The sequence below is a fragment of the Nipponia nippon genome, unplaced genomic scaffold, assembly GCF_047370975.1.
Source record: "Nipponia nippon isolate SJK-2023a ecotype South Korea unplaced genomic scaffold, ASM4737097v1 scaffold_3, whole genome shotgun sequence".
In the NCBI taxonomy this organism is placed as follows: domain Eukaryota; kingdom Metazoa; phylum Chordata; class Aves; order Pelecaniformes; family Threskiornithidae; genus Nipponia; species Nipponia nippon.
The window spans coordinates 6,689,900-6,708,900 of record NW_028262347.1 but is presented as its reverse complement, the minus strand read 5'-3'; the positions used below and the strand labels follow the sequence as shown (position 1 = coordinate 6,708,900).

At 40.7% G+C, this 19,001-nt stretch overlaps 1 protein-coding gene across 2 annotated transcripts in view; it reads right to left on the bottom strand.

The window, feature by feature from the left end:
• The window catches only part of CELF2 (CUGBP Elav-like family member 2), a 559,446-nt gene that overhangs the window by 368,013 nt on the left and 172,432 nt on the right, over window positions 1–19,001 (bottom strand). Inside the window, exon 1 of one of the 2 annotated variants that reach the window (XM_087768245.1) lies at window positions 6,534–6,658. The exons of the other annotated variant lie outside the window; for it this stretch is intronic. Within the exon in view, the coding sequence (XP_087624371.1) occupies window positions 6,534–6,586 (53 nt within the window). The 5' untranslated portion in view covers window positions 6,587–6,658. Of the gene's footprint in view, window positions 1–6,533; window positions 6,659–19,001 lie in introns of those variants that run through there. 2 annotated transcript variants of the gene reach the window in all.

Here is a 19,001-nt window from a genome sequence, read left to right as displayed (position 1 = left end):
GAAAAAAAGATGGTGCGTACAAGGAATTTGAACGACTCCTCTGCGGAGCTGCCTTGCAAAGGCAGAAATACTGAAGAAAGGGGTTTAGTAAATGAGCAAGGAAATGCTTGTTCTCAAAGGAGCTAAATTCTAGTTTCATTTAACTGAATTATTTTTATGAGGGCAGGCGGTGAAAAGCCCAGGCCAAGGCTGAGCCCTCACTTCTGTGGGCTCTATATGGACAGAGCCATACATCTCTATAGCTATGAAAAGTTTATAGCCAAAGTAGATAAGACAGGTATTAACAACTCCATTTTACTGGTGGGAACTGAGGCACACAGAGATTAAGTAACTCATCCAAACTGACACAGAAAGACTGGGAAGAGCTTGAAATTATAACTGTATCTCTCAAGGCACAATATAACACTGCCACTGCCCAGTTACCTTTCCTTTCTACAGGCAATTTCCTCCTTATTTCAGTTCCACTGAGCATAGAACTAGACAAAGCTTAAAATTTGCAATGGTTAGTTGTGAAAGATCTGCAGAGATCTGCAGAAGTACATTAGGACTCTCATTGATTTAAGAGATGAAGATGATAAAATGGTAGATTTAAGTCAGTATGATTAAGTAATGCATGTAGGAAAGGATGATCCTGTTGTTACCTGCATCCTGCAACATGTGCATCCATGTAACTGGGTGTCACTAATCACCAGTCAGGAATGAAATTTTAGGATATAATAGATGAACAACCAACACAACCTCCCTCTCCCTTCAAAACCTCAACTCAATGTCTCAAGGCCTCAGCAGGGAAACCACTCCAAACAGCTACCACATGTCCCAAAACATGGATGCAAGACAAATTTACACATAAAAATAACCCTTCCAGTGCACTGCTTTGTAGGACAGATGCAACCAGTGTGTCAAACTACTGATTTTTTTTACTGCAAAACATTATGGGCTCAAGTTAAAACTGCAAAACCAATCAGATAAACTCATGCAGGAAACATTCATCAAGAAAAAGACATCACTGCTGGCATAGGGAGTCACTGAACTGAAAATTGCTGGTGGCTGGAAGACTATTACTACATACTTATTATCTTAGACTCTTGCTCGGCATCTGTGTTGCTGGTGCAGTAATTTTATATTATGTTTTAGGGGTTAGGGCAATTTAAACAATTAGGCAAAGGAATATAGCAGCAATGGTAAGTAAACCTCTTTGTGAGAGCATTCATTTGAATTGGATGGTTAAATCCCCCATAAAACACCTGGAAGATTTAACAGCTCATGTCCAAATGAACAAGATGTAATAAGCTTGTATACAGGCTTGATATGAAAAGTGGATTGTTTTAGTAAAACAGTGGAGAATAACCTCTTATTGAAAAGAGTGATATTGAATTTTAATCAGGGGAAAATAAAGATGCAAGAATAAATCTGCACAAGCTTATAGAAGGACTAGATGACTTTCTCAGCCATCAACAATGGATGCAGGAGTGTGTTACATCCTCATCTGCTCTTTTCTGTTATCTTTACTTTTTCAATCACTCCATATATCCTGCCTTTTCAAGGAAAAACAAAACAAAACAAAAAAATAAGCCAAGAAAAACTGCTAGTATTGTCCTCTACAAAGTGCAGAGGAAGCACAGATACAAAAGATGAAAAAGTTGTTAAAAACTCATACTTCAATATAGCTGGCCCTAATTTTTCATCCCCATATTACTCACTTGAGTGACTGTAGAGTTACATGTTCAAACTGAAAGCAGAAGAATCCAGACTATGTTTTGCTGCTCATATTTTACATATTAGAGCTTAGTAACAACCATCTTCCCCCTGGTGATACTCATCTGTGTCACGACTTGGGACTTACACGACCCTCACTACCAGCCCTTTCAGTGCCACCTCGGACATGACCTGTATTTTCAGAAGGGTTAACTGGAAAACAATTTCTCAAATGTGTTTTTAGTTATTACAAGATACACACACCTTCTTTTCACACATATATTTTTTTTAAAGCAAGCATATTGTGGCAATTATGGGGAAATTTATATTCTCTGCTGACATCTGAAATTCCATTAGCTGTACTTCATGGTGGCAATGGAGTCCAGCATTATGTCCCTGAGCCAAACTTTCAGGACTTGTTTTGTTTTTGAGGTGTGCGTGGAGACAACATTGTTCAGGTCCTCAGAGTAAAGCACATGTGAAATAATGTTTTTTACCCCCTTTTCTGAACAGTAGTTCTTTGTTGGGGGTCCCTTCACTTACCTGGTCTGTTCATATACTGAATACAACACAGGATGCCTTTGCTAAGATGGAAAGGCAAAAAGCCAAATCAGGAACAACTCACATCACTTACAGTTGTCTCCGTTTATTGTTCTGTGCCAGAACCCGAATTTGAGCTGTCATGCGTACTTTCCTCCTCCATTCCCCAACCTGAATACCTTGAAGCTATTTCACCCATCTGAATTCACAGGCAGTCACAGGAGCGGGCTGTGGGGATAGGACTATTTGCCCAAAATAGCTCATAATACAAACACCAACAAGGCTGAAATTGCTCCTCCTGGACTGACTTGCCAAGCATGAAGAAAACCATTTTTTCCTGAAAAGCCAAACCATTTACAGGCTGTTTGGATGGTGTGTGTGGTGGGAAAAGGCATTTTGGAGAGAACATTTGAATTGTACATCCGCCTGACACATGATGTGTTCCAAACAAGATGTTCCCAACTCCACTAGCCAAGTTGTATGGGCCAGTTCAATAGGACTTGTAAAATTCAGGTCATCTGTATGCAGAGCAGTACAGCAAGATTTGCTGCTTCACAGACTGTAAATTGACCACTCATCTGCGTGAAAACTCCTGCTCTTTGCTTGGATTTCACCTTGAGGTTGCGAAGTCAAGTTAAAAACAAGGGTTTTTTTCCTAGCAATAAGCCATAGAAAGGTCACATACTTCTTCAGACAGGAATGCAAAGGGGTACAAGGTCTTTCTTGTATAGGTAAATCATGTGATTTATAGTGCTGCATTTAGCCTTGTTGGAGCCAAATTAAGGGAGAAAAGCAACAGAGGAGATGTGGCCTTGAGGGATACTTTTTTTCCCTCCTTTTTCTGCCTCTCCTTGCCAGGCTACTGCTCTGCTTTTGCTGTTATAGGGGCCCAGAGCACAGGCTCTGGATTTAGAAACAGCAACCAAAGCTGTCCCTGTCACATATGAGGAACAAAACCATGTCCCAGAAGTACAGGGAAAGTTTTGAGCAGGGATAAGACACATTTCTGGAGTCACAGCAGCTGATCACAGTCTCTCTTATGCACTAGGGGGGCTAGATCCCAACTCTCATACAATTCTGGAGACAGGTAAATAGGATTTCTATGTCAGCGGAGGGCTGGGTGAGCGCACACCATTTGCTGGTAAGGCTCTGAAGGATTTTAAAAAACCCTGAAGTTTTGCCAGTCTCTCCTGGCTCCAAGGAGTACAACATACACGGCACTTACTCTAGCCTCACTATGAAAAGTGAGAAGGCATCTATAAGGAAGATCAGGCAGCAGTGTGTTAATGTCAAAGCATAGAGGTTTTGTTGGGAGCTTATCTGAAAAGAGACAACAGGAGTGGGGAAAAAAAATAAATCCAGGAGCTCTCACAGATTTACTTTCTAATAACTTTAATATTCAGATCACTATCAAGAAATCCAGTGAAAGAAAATATTTTCTGAAGTGGGTTTTGTTCTGCACATTAAACTGTGTTTAGAGCCCCTGCATTCCTCCGCCCTTGCTGTAACGTGAAGCCAGTGGGTGCTGAGTATTGCAGCTCTCACTGTGCTACCCCAGACAGACACAACGAAAGAGGGAGGCCTGATGTAATATTATATATATACACCATATTGCCATTGATTTATTTTAATACCTCTGCTAGCTCTCCCGGCCCTGCTGGGTGAAGTCCAGCAAAATCCCCTGGCATTGCCTCCAACACCACCTCTCCCACCCGTTAGGCTCCACCACCAGCCACAGCCTTGTCTGTTGTTATATTGTACCTTTTCCTTTACAATTATCTTTACTCAGAGGGCAGATGATGTGCTTCCAGGGGATTTGGGGAGGAGGGCAGAGGAGCCAGAGCTCAGCTGAGATGGGGGTAACCAGCACCCATGGGTAACCATAGCTGCTCTGCACCCCTGAGAATTATTAAGCCCCAATGCAATTATTCCCCCCCCGCCTCCATGAGATCTTCACCCTCCCATCTTTTCCCAGCTAAGCAGGTCTCAAACTGTGAGTGAGTCACAGAATAAATTACAGGGGGTGCACAAGGAAAACAAAATTGAGAATTTGCCACTGTAGGACACTACTCTCGAGCTGACCATAGTGTTTGTTACAGCATTTCATTTGAGTCTTAAAGAATTGCTTTGTGCCACCTAAGAGAAACACACAGGAACGCTCCTCTATTTCTTATAAATCTTAGCTACAGGATCCCTTGATACATGGAGGGGAGAGACTAAAACTGGTAAACTCAGAGGCATCAAACAGGCTGGAAATTGGCCTGCAGAAGAGGAACTAAAATTTATAAGAAAAAGTAGAAGTAGCATTACAATTTAATAAGTCACAAGCCATATGAGCTACATGTTGACCTCCAGCTCTTTTTTTTTTTTTTTTGACTATCAGTGATCATTTCACTTATATTACAATAAGTGGCCTTTTCCCACCTCTTAACCCTCTGCATTCTGCAGTTGATCTGCACAGTGTCACGCCTGTACAGAGTTACTGCTGTAATCATACACAGTAACCACACAAAGAAATGTCTGGTAAAATTGACTTAATCATATCTTTGACCTACTCTGTGTCTGAACAGCTGTAATCTCCAGATTCACACACAAAGTTGGGAAACTTCAGTCATGCTGTAGGGAAAAACGGCCAGGGAGCTATTTCTTCTACAGTCATGTAAACATGTCATTTTTTAAAGAAAACAGGATTCTGCGAGAGGGCAACAGTCTCTGCTCCTCAAATCTTCTCAACTTTCAAGTCCTCTCTGTCATCCCTCAACTCAGCAAAACCCAGGTATCACCTGACTTGACTATCAGAGGAGTCAGAAGTAGTTTCATAGAGCGAGATAAACTTTTAAAATAATTCCTAGTATAGCTTTTCAGAGCACACACGCTGTAAGACAACACATGAAAGACAACACCCCGGCTCTGGTCCCTAACATGAGCATCCACCCCAGATGCCAATCATAGCCCTGCACTCCACCATGCTGCACAACGCTACATGGGAGCTAACATTCACACCGAAGTTTTGTAAGTCAAATAGAAACTTATCATTCTGTGCTGACAGTCCTAAAAGACTTTAAAAAAAAAAATAAAATAAACTTGCAATAAGACCACTATGTCAAGTCTCATACCACAGACAAGGATAAAGGATCTTAGTCCACATTCCTACACACAGGCTCAGAGGAGGGTCAGAGAAATTTAAACTTCTGAAAAAGAAAGTTCAATGCTTTGCTGACATGAGGAAAAAAACCCTAGTCATGTAAGTAGACTTTATGGTTTGACTTTTGAAGGGTTGTTTTTTCTTCTTTCAGCTCAGGACACGTTAAGGTCTTTAAAACATTGTAGCAAGAAGCTCAAGTATACTTTAAAATATTATTAAATAATAATAACATCACAATTCACATACTCCCTCAAAATCCCTGTCATTTATTCCCTTAAAAACCCCCCACTGTGTTAGGTGCAGCTTCATGTTTTGCTTAAGAGCTGAGGGAAATAAACTTTATATTTAACTAATTGTATAATTTTGCCATCTACACTCCCAGATGGTTCCAATGTTTTAGTGAAGTTTCTGCAAACCATCTGCAAACTTTTTACATGTCCGGATTCTCAACAGGCAAAACCAGGCACTTATAACAGCATTAAACATGGACATTTAACACTGTGGAGTTTTAATATCTACAGCAGGAATTAATGGTATTTTTTTTTCCCTCCTTATCCTTCTTTTTAGCAGTTTGAGTTACCATTTTTCACTATTCAAAATAAAAGAAAGCAGTACTGAAGGTGCAAATCAGTAGCAACTTTTGAGTATCAAACACATGCCTTAGAGGGACAACAAACTGTGGAAGTTTCAACAACAAAACGAAACAAGCACATTTGTCCCCCTTCCCCCCGCCCCCGACTATTTTTCACTTCTTGATCAACTTTTGTGCTGGTTTTTTGCTCCTCCGAAGTTTCCCACCCATGCCCCTGCAGAGCACAGCAAGGAAAGCAAAGAGTTAATCCTGCAGTTTCAACTGGTGTGAGCCTTTACTATTAACTTGAATTTACGGAGCAATTTCTCCTTAAAAAAAAAAAAAAAAAGGAAAAAAAATTCCTCACTGCACTATAACACCGAGAAGTATATTTAAAAAATCTCCCTCGGGTCTCTCTAAACATCTGCTTAAAGGTTTGCTGTATCTTAAAAGGGCTCTAATTACCAGAAACTCCTCTCTTACTTAAGCCCAGGGCTCACATTTCGATTATAACTCAAGCTCCAGTTAATTTAGGGCTAAACCAAAAATGCCTGTACCAAACAGAAGAAAACATAGGCCTACCTTAAAACTTTCCAGCTTTTCAGAGGATCCAAGTCAGAGATTATAGACACCATTGTAGTAATAATAACAATAATATATATAGATATATATAAAAAAAAAAAACCACGGCAGGGAAGCCTAACCACAAAAGCAGCAAGTACTCTACTCAGTGTGGGAATGACAACAAACCCAGCACAGCTCTTCCTCCTTCTCAAGCTGATAAGCACTTGTCCCAGCTTCTCTCCACCCCCAAAATCAATCTTGTGCTATATTGCTTCACAGTCCCAGTTTCATTTCTTCACCACTACCTTTTAAAGCCCTTGTAATCTGCTCCAACTGATCAAATTTGACCTTTTTGTAGCCCACTTTATTCCAAGCACAGCCCTCAGTTAAATCTCTCTTTATTAACACCGTCCTTCTTGGCTTTCTTTTGGAACAAACACAGCTCAAGCTTGAAGCCTCCAGTCTTTGCCAGCAATCATTTACAGATTACTGCAAGCTGCAGTCTTCTCCTTTTGGGTATTTTCTTCTGCCTCTGAGGTTTGCTTTTATATTATTTTCTGAAGGTTGTTGGGGGTCTCCCTTTTCCTATTCTGTGCAGGTTGGAGTTTGACACTTTTAAAGGAGGGACTTTCTAATGCAACTCCTCTCCCACCCTTCCCTCCTCCCCTTACCCCTCACCCTCTAATAGACAGACAGATACACACATTAAAAACAGTTTACAACCTTTTGAACACAAAATAATCTTTCTGCCCCCTTTTTTTTTAAAATCTAATAGACTTGATGATAGACTTGTAAGCTGAAGCTGTGACGGAAAACAGTCTGATTTATAGCAAGACTTCTGTTATGGTAGAATAATAAAAAGCATAATAATGCAAAGACAGTTGTAAGCCTTTGGGTGTTTGAAAGGGGAAAAGGTGTCTATATAATTCTATTAAATCCATTTCTTCTTTTTGTTGCTACTTAAAAAATAAATAGTAAAGCATCCTCCAAATCACTATGGTGATCTGAAAAGTTGTGTAACTGGTGTGTTAGTGTGTGTTTATTTAGGAAAATCTAGATGATTGCCTTCTTTTGTGTTTCTATAACAGTTTTTGACATTGATTTCCCTGTATTTAAATATTTCTCTTCTGCATTTTTTTTCTGCCTTTAAATGTTTTCCATTCATCCTGTGAATGACTCTACCATCTCCTTGAGCTCCACAGATTCATTGGGATTTCTGGAAATTCCCAAATTAAAATTCGGGGGGGGAAGCAAAACTGTACTTTATGAAGTGTTCAGTCAGAACCAAACTACCCCAAATGACAGATACTTCCACTTTGCTATTTATACCACAGGCATATGCTCCTAGTTTCTCTCTGCCACCAGTTCTCAAAAAAAAGTTAAGCTCAGCCCTTGTATGTTAAAAAGAAGCAGTAATATGATGGTCACATAGAGATCTGGTAGTGTGTGACATCACACACTCATGGAAACATTAATAAAGGGTATAATAAGGCATAATAAACTTTTGAGGCTGCTTTAAGTCTGCCACTACCACCTCCTTTGGTGAGATAAAACTTGAGCTATGTCTAAACTGTTTTCAGGGCTCTCTTGTATGCTGTAGGCTGGTTTCGGGCAGTCTGAACCTCCCCTTGCTGGTGTCCCTATGGTAAAAGGCTGACACTGAGGCGTCCCACTGCCCCAAAAACATTTTGTGACCATTTTGTCTGCCAGAAAGCAGCCAGGAGATAGTGGTCAGACAGAAACAACCAGTTTTAAGCTACCTAGATACAAAATGCCTCCTTTGTTCAAAGGCCAGTGATCGTTGACCCCTCATTTAGGAGAAATGTGCATTGAGTCCTCTCCTGCCTCTTTTTCCACCCCTCTGCCCGGTGAAGCCCCTGGCTCAGCATGTGGGACCATATCAGTTAATCAGTTTAGCAAGTCAGGCCCCAAATTCAGACCTCTGGATTTTACATTCTCCCCTGGGCAACGGCTCCAACAGCTTTGCTTTATCTCTGAGGAGTGTAACAAGGATAAACACATCAGAAACTGCTGATGGTGAGATTGCAGGTGCAGATCTGGGGGAGGAGGGTGGAGGACAGCTGGGGGGTTACAGATGCTCCACCTTCCTCTTAACGTCAGTTGTGGCACAGGGTGTCTCTCACCTGATACACACATATCTCTGAGCATGTCTTCAGAGATAAGGGTTGTAGCCACCTCTGGAAACTGGGGCCATATATTTAGCTGAGGAAACCTTCATTTTTAGCATGGGAAGCAATTAAAAAGAGATTGGCCAGTGTCTCTTCCTTTCTTCCCAAAAGTTTGTAAACCACCATTACACAGGTTAATCCCTCACTTGAAGCTGGGGAGGACATAAATGGTTACAGCACACTGCCTTTTCTCTTTCCTCTCTACCTTACTGTCACATTTGCTGGTTTTAGAGCTATATTCACGTATTTTCCCATGTAAACTTCTCACTGAATGTTTCATATTGATGACCAGGCTCAAATTAAGAAAGGCTTCAAGTTTAGCCTGCAAACAAAATAAATTCAAAATATCTTGTCCTATCATATCCCCTTGGCAAGCCCAGTTTGAGTCTTTGTCACATGCTGTCTGCCCACTGTTGCACGCCAAGATGAGAACAAGGTAATGATGCTCTGCCTTTATACCCCACTTTGGGATCTATCTGGTTTCAGTTTCTGTATGATTCAAGAGTAGGTGAAAGCTACAAGGGTAAGAGACCTTTACATTGAGGTTGGATGTTCCTGTATCCCTAGACTTCAAGGACTAGACACATGAGGCGGAGGACCACAGTTTCCCCTGGTGTATATGGAGAAACGAAGGCCAAGAGAAACAACTCAGCCCATGTCCCCCACTCCAGGTCAACGCCAAACCAGCCCAGAGCTCCACTGTACCAAGATGCTGAGCATCTCTTACTCTGTTCATCCAGAAATTTCACAAACTGTCTCCATTTCAAGAATTTTAACAAGTATGTTTTATACTTTCCATAGACACATTTTTCACTGCCTTCCCACAGAAAACACTCCATTATTTCCTCCAACATATCCACATGAAAACTATACTGTAGGAGTAAAGATTCTTATTCTTTTCCCATTTCAGTTATTTATGGTTATTTTTATTATTTTCTTCTTAAACTTTTCATGTCCGGAATGAAAGCCAGGTCTCCATTTTTCTGGACCTGGCTGGCATTTTGCCATCTTCTCCTACAACATTGAAGAAAGCAACTATAAGCTTTCTAAAAATAAAACTAGAAGATTAAGTTTAGCACAGAGGAACTCGCGACAGGCAATGGATTTTCCAAAACAGCCTCATGTATTTCATACAGCATGTAGCTATAGTAGGAGAAAACAAATAAAACAGAAACAGAAACCCACTGTAACATTATTTTAACTCTTGTGCTAGGATAGCGGCACTCCAGCCCATCTTTTAGCTAAATGTTTTTTTCATTGTGGTTAAGGACTTTGTCTTCAAAACTTTTGGTTTTTATGCTTTAAGTGAAGAAATTTCCTATGATTTTCAGCTTGTTTGCCAAGAAACAGCCAGCACATCTGTGAAATATTACTTAAGCAAATTTATTAGTTAGCCAGAAGGCAACAGCCCTGAAAGTTTCCTCTACCTGCTGAAATCCAGCCTATTGTATAACTTGGGTCTATCATGCCATAACATGTCCCACCAGCGAGAGCTTAGCAGTTCTTGGTTAATATGATAAAGAAGTACAAGCTTTCCAAGATTTTGAGTCATGTTGAAGTAAGTGTATATGTATATACTTCTGAAAACCGTATTCGTATATACACACACATACACAAAAGGATCTCTAAGCAATGTCATTATCCTTAGTTTAGACAGCTGTGGAGTCAAAAAAGTTCCAGATCAGCTAGTTACAAACATTTGAAGGCCAAGTACAGGACAAAGCATTTAAAAAAGTGTAAGCAATGATGGCTACTGAGCATTAGAAAGATGATTTTATGCCATGAGATTTTTTTTTCCCAGATGTTTACCAGAAACCTCCTGGACTGAGGACTTAATAGTGTTGGGCAGGAAAATAAACCAAGTATAGTAAGCAGTCTGGGTTGGTTATTTAATCTTCTTTCAAGAGTGTTATCTCATTCAAAATTTTTTAGGAGCCAAGGAAGCTCTGCTAGAGCACAACTTTTTAGTCAGGATGCCCAACAGCCATCATTATATCAGGCAATAACAGAGAAATAAATAACGTTCTAACATCTTCCTAACACATATTTTCCATCGCTCTTTCATGCAAAGCAATATAAAGTTATTTGAAAGAAATCCTGGTCTTTTACCAGGAAAACCTCACTCTCCCTAGGGAGCCTGTTGTTAAACAATAGCTTATCTATTAAAGAGTGGCTTCCAACTTCAGGGCTGCTGTTGTGGGCTGATAAAGGCTCTTCTCCAGTCTGTCTCATGCTGTCCCTCCCCACCAGCATTGCCACCCCCCTGCCTCTCCTCCCAGTGCCTAATGCCTTGCCTTTTAAGCAATGGAGTGACTAATTGAAAATGCATTCCAGTGCTTTACAAGCAGCTTTTCCTTTCCTGCTGACCAGCCAAATGTTTTAAAGTTGGCAAGACACTGTTTTAACTTGGGAACTCGGGCACTTGTTCATGGCCTGGATGTGTGAAAAAAATCTGGCTGAATTCAATAATTCTGTTGAAAGAAAAAATTAAAAATCTCGCTTCTAGAACCGGTATGAGTAAATCTGGGTATTACAAATCTTTAAAGCAAGTCCATTCTCTCTTGGTGAAATACATGATCCAGGAGACAAGAAATTGTAAGTCCTAAGTTTAAGAAATGCACAAAGTTATGCACCAGTGCTTGGACACAACCAGAGAAAAAGCAGTTACAAGCAGGCATAAATCCAAATGACGATTACCCTTTGGGAAAGAGTACTGTAACCGAAACACCCTGGGGACAGTCAGTAATCGCTGCTTCGAGGCCAGTCAATGGTCAGTCAGTCTGGGATTCAGCGCATCTTATCACATACAGCAACTTAGAAGTTGGCTTCATCCAGCAGCTGCAGAGATTTAAGGGTTTTGTTTCTTTGCTAAACAGCAGGCCTGATTGTACAAACCCTGCACTTTAACAGTTAATCATTAATCTTAAATTACATAAATGTGTCTCATCAACTTCTCACTTTTACGAAGTCTGTAGAGACAAACTTTCAAGAGATGTTATTTTTTTTTATGCGGATTGTGATTTTAATGGATTTTCAAGTACTTTCAGGTTTTGCTCATGACAACTGCTACAATAAAAAGCCTCATGAACAAAGATGTGTTTTGTGCCTATTCACCTAGCAGAAAATGACTATTACGGCATACTTTATTATGGGAGAACTGATTTCCAGCCTCTCTGAAGAGACAGTCTTCCCCAAACTCCCATCATCCTAATTGTTTTTAAGGTGTTTGTAGTTTACTTTAAAGAACATATGAGCCAAACATTTACGTCCTCTGTTAAATTTCTCTTTATTGGCTGGCAGGAGGGTTTCTTCATTCTGCAGCATTGCCAGAGCAAGAACACTGCTGTAGTCCGAAGCAGGGCTTGCCCTTCCTAACCCAAAGGAAAGCATGAAAGAAAAGAAAAGCTCCTTGTATTTGCCAGACATGTTCAAAAAGAGCTACTTGCACACCCCAATCTGCTCCTTTCATTCCATTTGGGAGAGTCATGGGTCAAATTTGGTAGAGAGGAAAATAGCAGCCGTTAACTGGTCCAGTGCCGCAGCAGACTGAAAAGCCAAAGCTGACACTGTCTGTCTTTTCATTTCCATTCTTTTGGTGTCAGGTCATACAGTGAACACCAAGAGGTCCTTATGAATCCTTATGAAAAGGTTATTGTTCAGGCTGCCTCCGTAACATAGTCCAGAAAATAAAAACTTTGGTAATGACCTTAATAAGTGCTTTGTTATGAAGGCCATGTTTTCACACGGACCACAGCTGCATTTATACAGTCTGAACGCCATCTCATGCAGTGTTGAAGTATAAATCTAAGAGTAATTAAATTATGCTGAATGCATACTGTAAAATATTTAGGAAACGATTTCCAAAGAGACAAAGGAAAATTAGTGGCTCCATACCCATATGTGTCTTTAATAGATTCTTCAAATATTTACCTCTGGTTTTCTATCCATCACAGAAGTCCAGAGAATAGGATGATTATTGGTAAGGGACTAAATGGAGATATTCAGTTAATTCCTTTTGATGTCTTTCTTCTTGACATTGAGAAAGCTATTTTTTTATCTGTGCCCTACTTTCCCATCTGGGAGGGAAGGATACCACCCTAGCAATCTACAGAGCAGAACACTAGGAACCTAGTAGAAGACACAAAAATTGGCAGCTTTATGAAATTCCCTCCTTTCCAAGATTGTTTTAAGTCTGAATCAACTGAAATACTGGTTCATCATTCAGTGTAAAAGAACATGATCTGTTAAGACAGATGGCTTCTACCACTTCAAAAATTTAAGAGTTGCTGTAGCAAAGCAAGAAACCCCTGAAGCTTTAAAAAATGGTCACCTATACCATACCCTTTAAAAAGAAAATAATTTAAAAGCTCCAAATAAGGGGAAAATAGCAAAAGGGAATAATTAAGACATTAAGAAAATGGTGAAATAAATCTTCCATTTCGGAGATTCATCTTTATTAAACTACATTCAGACATTTGAAAGTGCCAACCGCAAACACCTATGTTGTAAATGGAGCTTATATCCTTTAAACAGAGAGAGAGAGACATGAGGTCCCCTGTGGCAGTGTGCTTTGCTATTGACCTAAAGATGATGACATGCAAGTAGGGAAAGAGAAAATGCTTTAGATGCCTGAGCAATCACATACATATTTCATATAAAGGCAGGGAGAAGCATCCTTTTAGCCTGTGCATGAACTGCACCAGCACAGGCTGAGTTTATGTCTGACACTGGTCAGGATTCAAGATTTGCTGGACTCACTAGAGATAACACTGTTTCATCTTTCCTTCCTATCACAAAGGCAGGGAGAGCTGACAAAATGTGAAGGCTACTTTTTGCCGTAACAGCTGGCAGGAGATTTTTATAGGCACAGAAAACAATTAAGTGTCCTGATTCTGGGCATGTAACTCCCCTGGAGCCTTTGTTTAGAAGTGCTTATCTGCTTGCATAGGCACAAGCATCTACAAATCCATGTACAGATGTGTGTGTACATTTAAACAAAGCACTATGGAGCACACTGAAATAATCTGTTGCTCTCCTGAGAAAAAAAATGTTATCCCTGTAAAAACAGTATAGGAGAGAGTTTCGTAACAGTATTACATCATCAATAGAAGACTGGAATTAAATTCTGTTCTAAAATGCAACTTATTGATAAAAAAAGTTCACTAAAAACGTCCTTTCCTTAATTCAGAGGAAATCAGAGAAAACTTTTTTTAATGCTTAATTATTGAATGTAATTATTTGCCTTTATTATCTGAAGAAACTTCTTTTAGTTGTGAAAAAAGCAGTACCATGTTTTTTTTCTATTTCTGAGGACTACTCAGTCAAAAAAAAAATCACGTAAATGTTTGTTCATTCCCGTGTTGACTATTCCATTACTTCCTACATCTCTTCATGAAAGTTTTATATCTTTCAAAGCATTAATAGTTACTGTAGCCCAGATTACATTATTTATATACACAGGTCATATTCACACATGCAGTTTGTTTACAAGAGATCCTTTCCTTCCATTCAAAAATATTCAAAATCTCATGTCACACTTTTCTTTCTCGCTGACCTCATTTACAAAAGCACAAGCACTGTAGTGATTTTTCTCCCAGACAAGGCCTAGGCTGTGATTCCAATAAAGACAAGCACAGGTCCCCATGTTGAAAGTAAAACATTTTTATTACTTTCTAAACCTCGGGCATAAACATTCATTGCTTCATCTGACAAAATCCAACCAATAAAAACTGCAAAAAGAGTTAGATTAATAGAACCAGCTTTCTAGAACATTACACTGCCTTCTAAACACTGGATGTCTTGAAAATTGCATATTGTATGGTTTGGCCCATAGAGGAGCAAGGAAAATATCCTTGTTTTCTCATTTGGATGGTCAATTGTTACAGCCTCAGCAATTCCATGCTTCTCTGGAAGCTGCAGGACCTAACATGGGCCTAGTCCCCCAAGCCTGGATTAAGTTGGTTGCTAATAACTCATGGGGTGCTCTTGGGAAACTTCATTTCACAGGTTCCTGGTGTGTCCGGCAAGAAGAGTTCAGTAGATCATCCTGTAAGACTGCCTTAGATTTCACTGGTCCCTCTGTCTGATGGGATTTTTAGAGGGGTGAATTATATTTGTTCCTCATCAGCCAGGAAAGAGTTCAGTCTCTGTCTGAGAAATCAGGAGGGGAAGGTGCTGATGCTTTTCATAATAGTTTCTTCAAATAATTTGTATTTCTCTCTTTTAGTTTGTAGCTTGTCTGCAAATAAGAAGTTCCAGTTGCTGCTAATCATTCCTTATCCAGTAGTTTGAGAAAACGTTTTCCTCTTGCAGAAATAGGTGTTTAGTCACTTACCAGGCTGCTTTTAGATACCCCAAGCCTTCCTTTTTCCTTTTTCCTTTAGATACCAGCTCCTTGGAAAGTAAACAGAAAGTGAACTAATCATGAACAGGCCTAAATTTCCCCAGAAACGTTGGGTTTTTTTGCCTCCAATGGAACATTTATATGGCTCCACAAATGAAAGAAAAAAAAAAAAAAGGTTGAAAACCTCCAGAACAGACTGAACTCTATATTGCTAACTTAAGGCATTTTATTCAGTACTTGAATCATTTGCTTCTCACAGAATCACAGAATGATTCAGGTTGGAAGGGACTGACCTCTGGAGGTCATCCAGTCCAAGCTCCCTGCTCGAGCAGGGCCACCTAGAGCCAGTTGCTCAGGACCATGTTCAAATGGCTTTCGAATATCTCCAAGGAGATTCCACAACCTCCCTGGGTAACATGTGCCAGTGCTTGGTCACCCTCAGAGTAAAAAAGTGTTTCCTGATGTTCAGAGGGAACCCCCTGTGTTTCAGTTTGTGCCCATTGCCTCTGGTCCTGTCACTGGGCGACACCAAAAAGAGCCTAGCTCTGTCCGCTTTGCACTCTCCCTTCAGGTGTTCATATACATGGACAAGATCCCCCTGAACCCTTTCTTTTCCAGGCTGAATAGTCTCAACTCTCTCAGCCTTTCCTCATAGGACAGATGCTCCAGACCCTTAATCATCTTTGTTGCCCTTTGTTGGACTCTCTCTGGTATGTCCATGTCTCTCTTGTACTGAGGAGCCCAGAACTGGACACAGTACTTCAGGGGGGGTCTGATCAGTGCTGCCTCCCTTGACCTGCTGGCAATACTTTATCTAATGCAGCACTTGCCTTCTTTGCAGCAAGGGCATGTTGCTGGCTTGTGCTCAACCTGGTGCCTGCCAGGACCCCCAGGTTCTTTTCTGCCAAGCTGCTTTCCAGCTGGGTAGCCCCGAACATGTACTCGTGCATGGTGTTGTTCCTCCTCAGGTGCAGGACTTTGCACTTCTCCTTGTTGAACTCCATGAGATTCCTGTCAGCCCATTTCTCCAGCCTGTCAAGGTCCTTCTGGGTGGCAGCACGACCCTCTGGCATATCAGCCATGCCTCCCACTTCAGTGTCATCAGCAAACTTGCTGAGGGTACACTCTGCCCCATCATCCAGATCATTAACGAAGATATTAAATAGGACTGGACCCACTACAGATCCCTGGGGTACACCTCTAGTTACTGGCTTCCAACTAGACTTTGCACTGCTGATCACCACCCCCTGGGTCTGGATGTTCAGCCAGTTTTCAGTTCACCTCACTGTTGTCTCCTCCAGCTCACACATCAACAGCTTGTCTATGAGCATCTTATGGGAGACAGTGTCAAGGGCCTCACTGAAATCCAGGTAGACAATATCCACTGCTCTCCCCTCATCTACCAGGCCAGTCACATCATCATAAAAGTTCATCAGGTTGGCCAAGCATGATTTCCCCTTGGTGAATGCATGATGACTACTCCTAATGACTTTCTTGTCCTCGATGTGCCTGGAAATGATTCCCAGGATTAGTTGTTCCATCATGTTCCACGGGATCAAGGTGAGGCTGACTAGCCTGTAGTTCCCTGGGTCCTCCTTGCCCTTCTTGAAGACAGGAGTGACATTTACTTTCTTCCAGTCTTCAGGCACTTCTCCCAGTCACCATCATCAACCAAAAATTCTTTAGAGCATTCTCGCAATGACTTCTGCCAGCTCTCTCAGCACTCATGGGTGCATCTCATCAGGGCCCATGGATATATGTCTGTCCAGTTTGCTTAAGTATTCCCTGACATGAACCACTTCCACCAACAGCAGATCTTCCTTGCTCCAGCCTTTCCCTCTGGTCTCTGGGACCTGGGATTCCTTAAAGTTGGTCTTGCTAGTCAAGACTGAGACAAAGAAAGCATTCAGTACCTCAGCTTTTTCTATGTCCTGTGTAATGAGGTCCCCTGTCTTATTTACAAATAGACCCACATTTCCCCTAGTCTTCCTTTTGTCAGCTATGTACTTATACAAGCTCTTCTTGTTGTCTTTGACATCCCTGGCCAGATTCAACTCCATTTAGGCTTTAGCTTTCCTGCCTTCATCCCTGGATGACTGGACAGTGTTTCTATATTCCTCCCACATTACCTGTCCTTGCTTCCACCCTCTGTAGGCTTCCTTTTTGTGTTTGAGTTTGGCCAGGAGCTCCTTGTTCAGCCACGCTGGCCTCCTGACAGTTTTGCCTGACTTTGTATTTGTTGGGATGGAACTCTCTTGAGCTCGGAGGAGGTGATCCTTGAATATGAACCAGGTTTCTTGGGCCACCCTTCCTTCCAGGGCCTTATCCCATCTTTGAAGACATCAAAGTTTGTTCTCCTGAAGTCCGGGATTGTGAGCTTACTTTTCACCCTCCTTCCTGCCCTCAAGGTCCTGAATTGCATTCAAAGGTTGTTTCCAGACAACCTTCTTTTCAAATTATGGATGCTGCATCTAAAATTAATGTTCATTTCATGATATCAGTAGTGAGTTCAGGCTTCGTGTTGACATTATTGGTAACAAAAGGGGGCCTAATACTTCTCCCAAAACACAATCATCCAGCTGAGGCCTGCTTTGAGATGTTAATTGGCCTGTGTTCAGTCCAGTTAACCTGTGCTTTGCTGGTAATGAATAGTTATAATCTTCCCTAGACTGCCAAGATATGCAAAATAAAGAGCCTAGAAGTGCTAATACTTTTCCATTGTAATGTCATAAAGGAATAAAATGGGTATTTTTCAAGGAATTCCTGGTTTTCATTAGTTACATTCCTATTAGTAAAATATTTTTCAAACAAATGTTTTGTATCTTTTCCGGTATTTTCCCTTTCTTGACAGATTGAGCAGCCTGTGGGGATGTGGGGCAGCCCACCTGCCCTTTTTGAACCCGCATAACTTTAACATGACCATGGTATGGGAAATAAAATTTCCCTTTCAGTGCAGATTAACCCAGTCTACACATTTAAAATGATCCATTCCCAAGAGATGTTTGTAGCTGTCTAAATTTTCTATAAATGTGAAACAAATTTCATTATCCTTAGATGATGTGGGCAAATCATCCTGCTACATTTCAAATACAGAACCAAAATATTTATCACCCAGGATGGCTAGCAATGACCTATATATAGAGTTCATATACAGAAGGGGGTATGAAACTGTTTTAAAAGAAACTGTACAAGTTTCTTTAAGAAAAAAGTAAGTAAAAGAGTATACAGCCCAGCATAGAGAAGCAATGCCACTTTTTATCCCCACCCGTATGTGCTGAAAGTTTGCCAGCTCCTGCTGAAACAAATTCCTACTTCCCAGCTCCCATCTGGCCACTCTCCCCCGCTGTCAGAGGTGACAACCATTTTAGCAAAACCACCTGAACTGATATGTCTGTTATAGTTCAAACTCATGTCTGAGCAAAATAATTGTTGTGGAAAGCTGTCTTGATGTGGGCAGCAGGACAGCTTTTGGATACCTTGAATGGAAAAACAACACTTAAACATTAATATACTACAGATTCTTTAATTTCTGCTCCAACTGCTGAAAAAAATGGCACATGACTGGAGAAATAGTAGCTGCAACTTCATCAGCCATTGAATTTGGTAGAAAGGAGAGCTTTACCAAGATCAATGAAGTGTTGTGGATAATGACTTATTCTGGAGCTCTGCTACAGGGAGGAGAGTAGGGAAGGTGCTCTCCCCTCTGCAAGCACTGCTCGTGGATTTATTGGGAGTTATCATCTAAAGCTGAGAGATGAAATTCAGCATGTATGGATACTCTTTGAAAAACTGCCAAAGGCTTTAGAAATAAGAACATAAATTGAAGGTGAACAAAACTGCAATTGAAAACTCTCCAGCAAATATAATTAAGAAAATAACCTAGTGAATGAAAAATACATTAGATTTTTAGAAATTATGTCATTTTCAATAATACAAGAAAAGGATTCCTAAAGG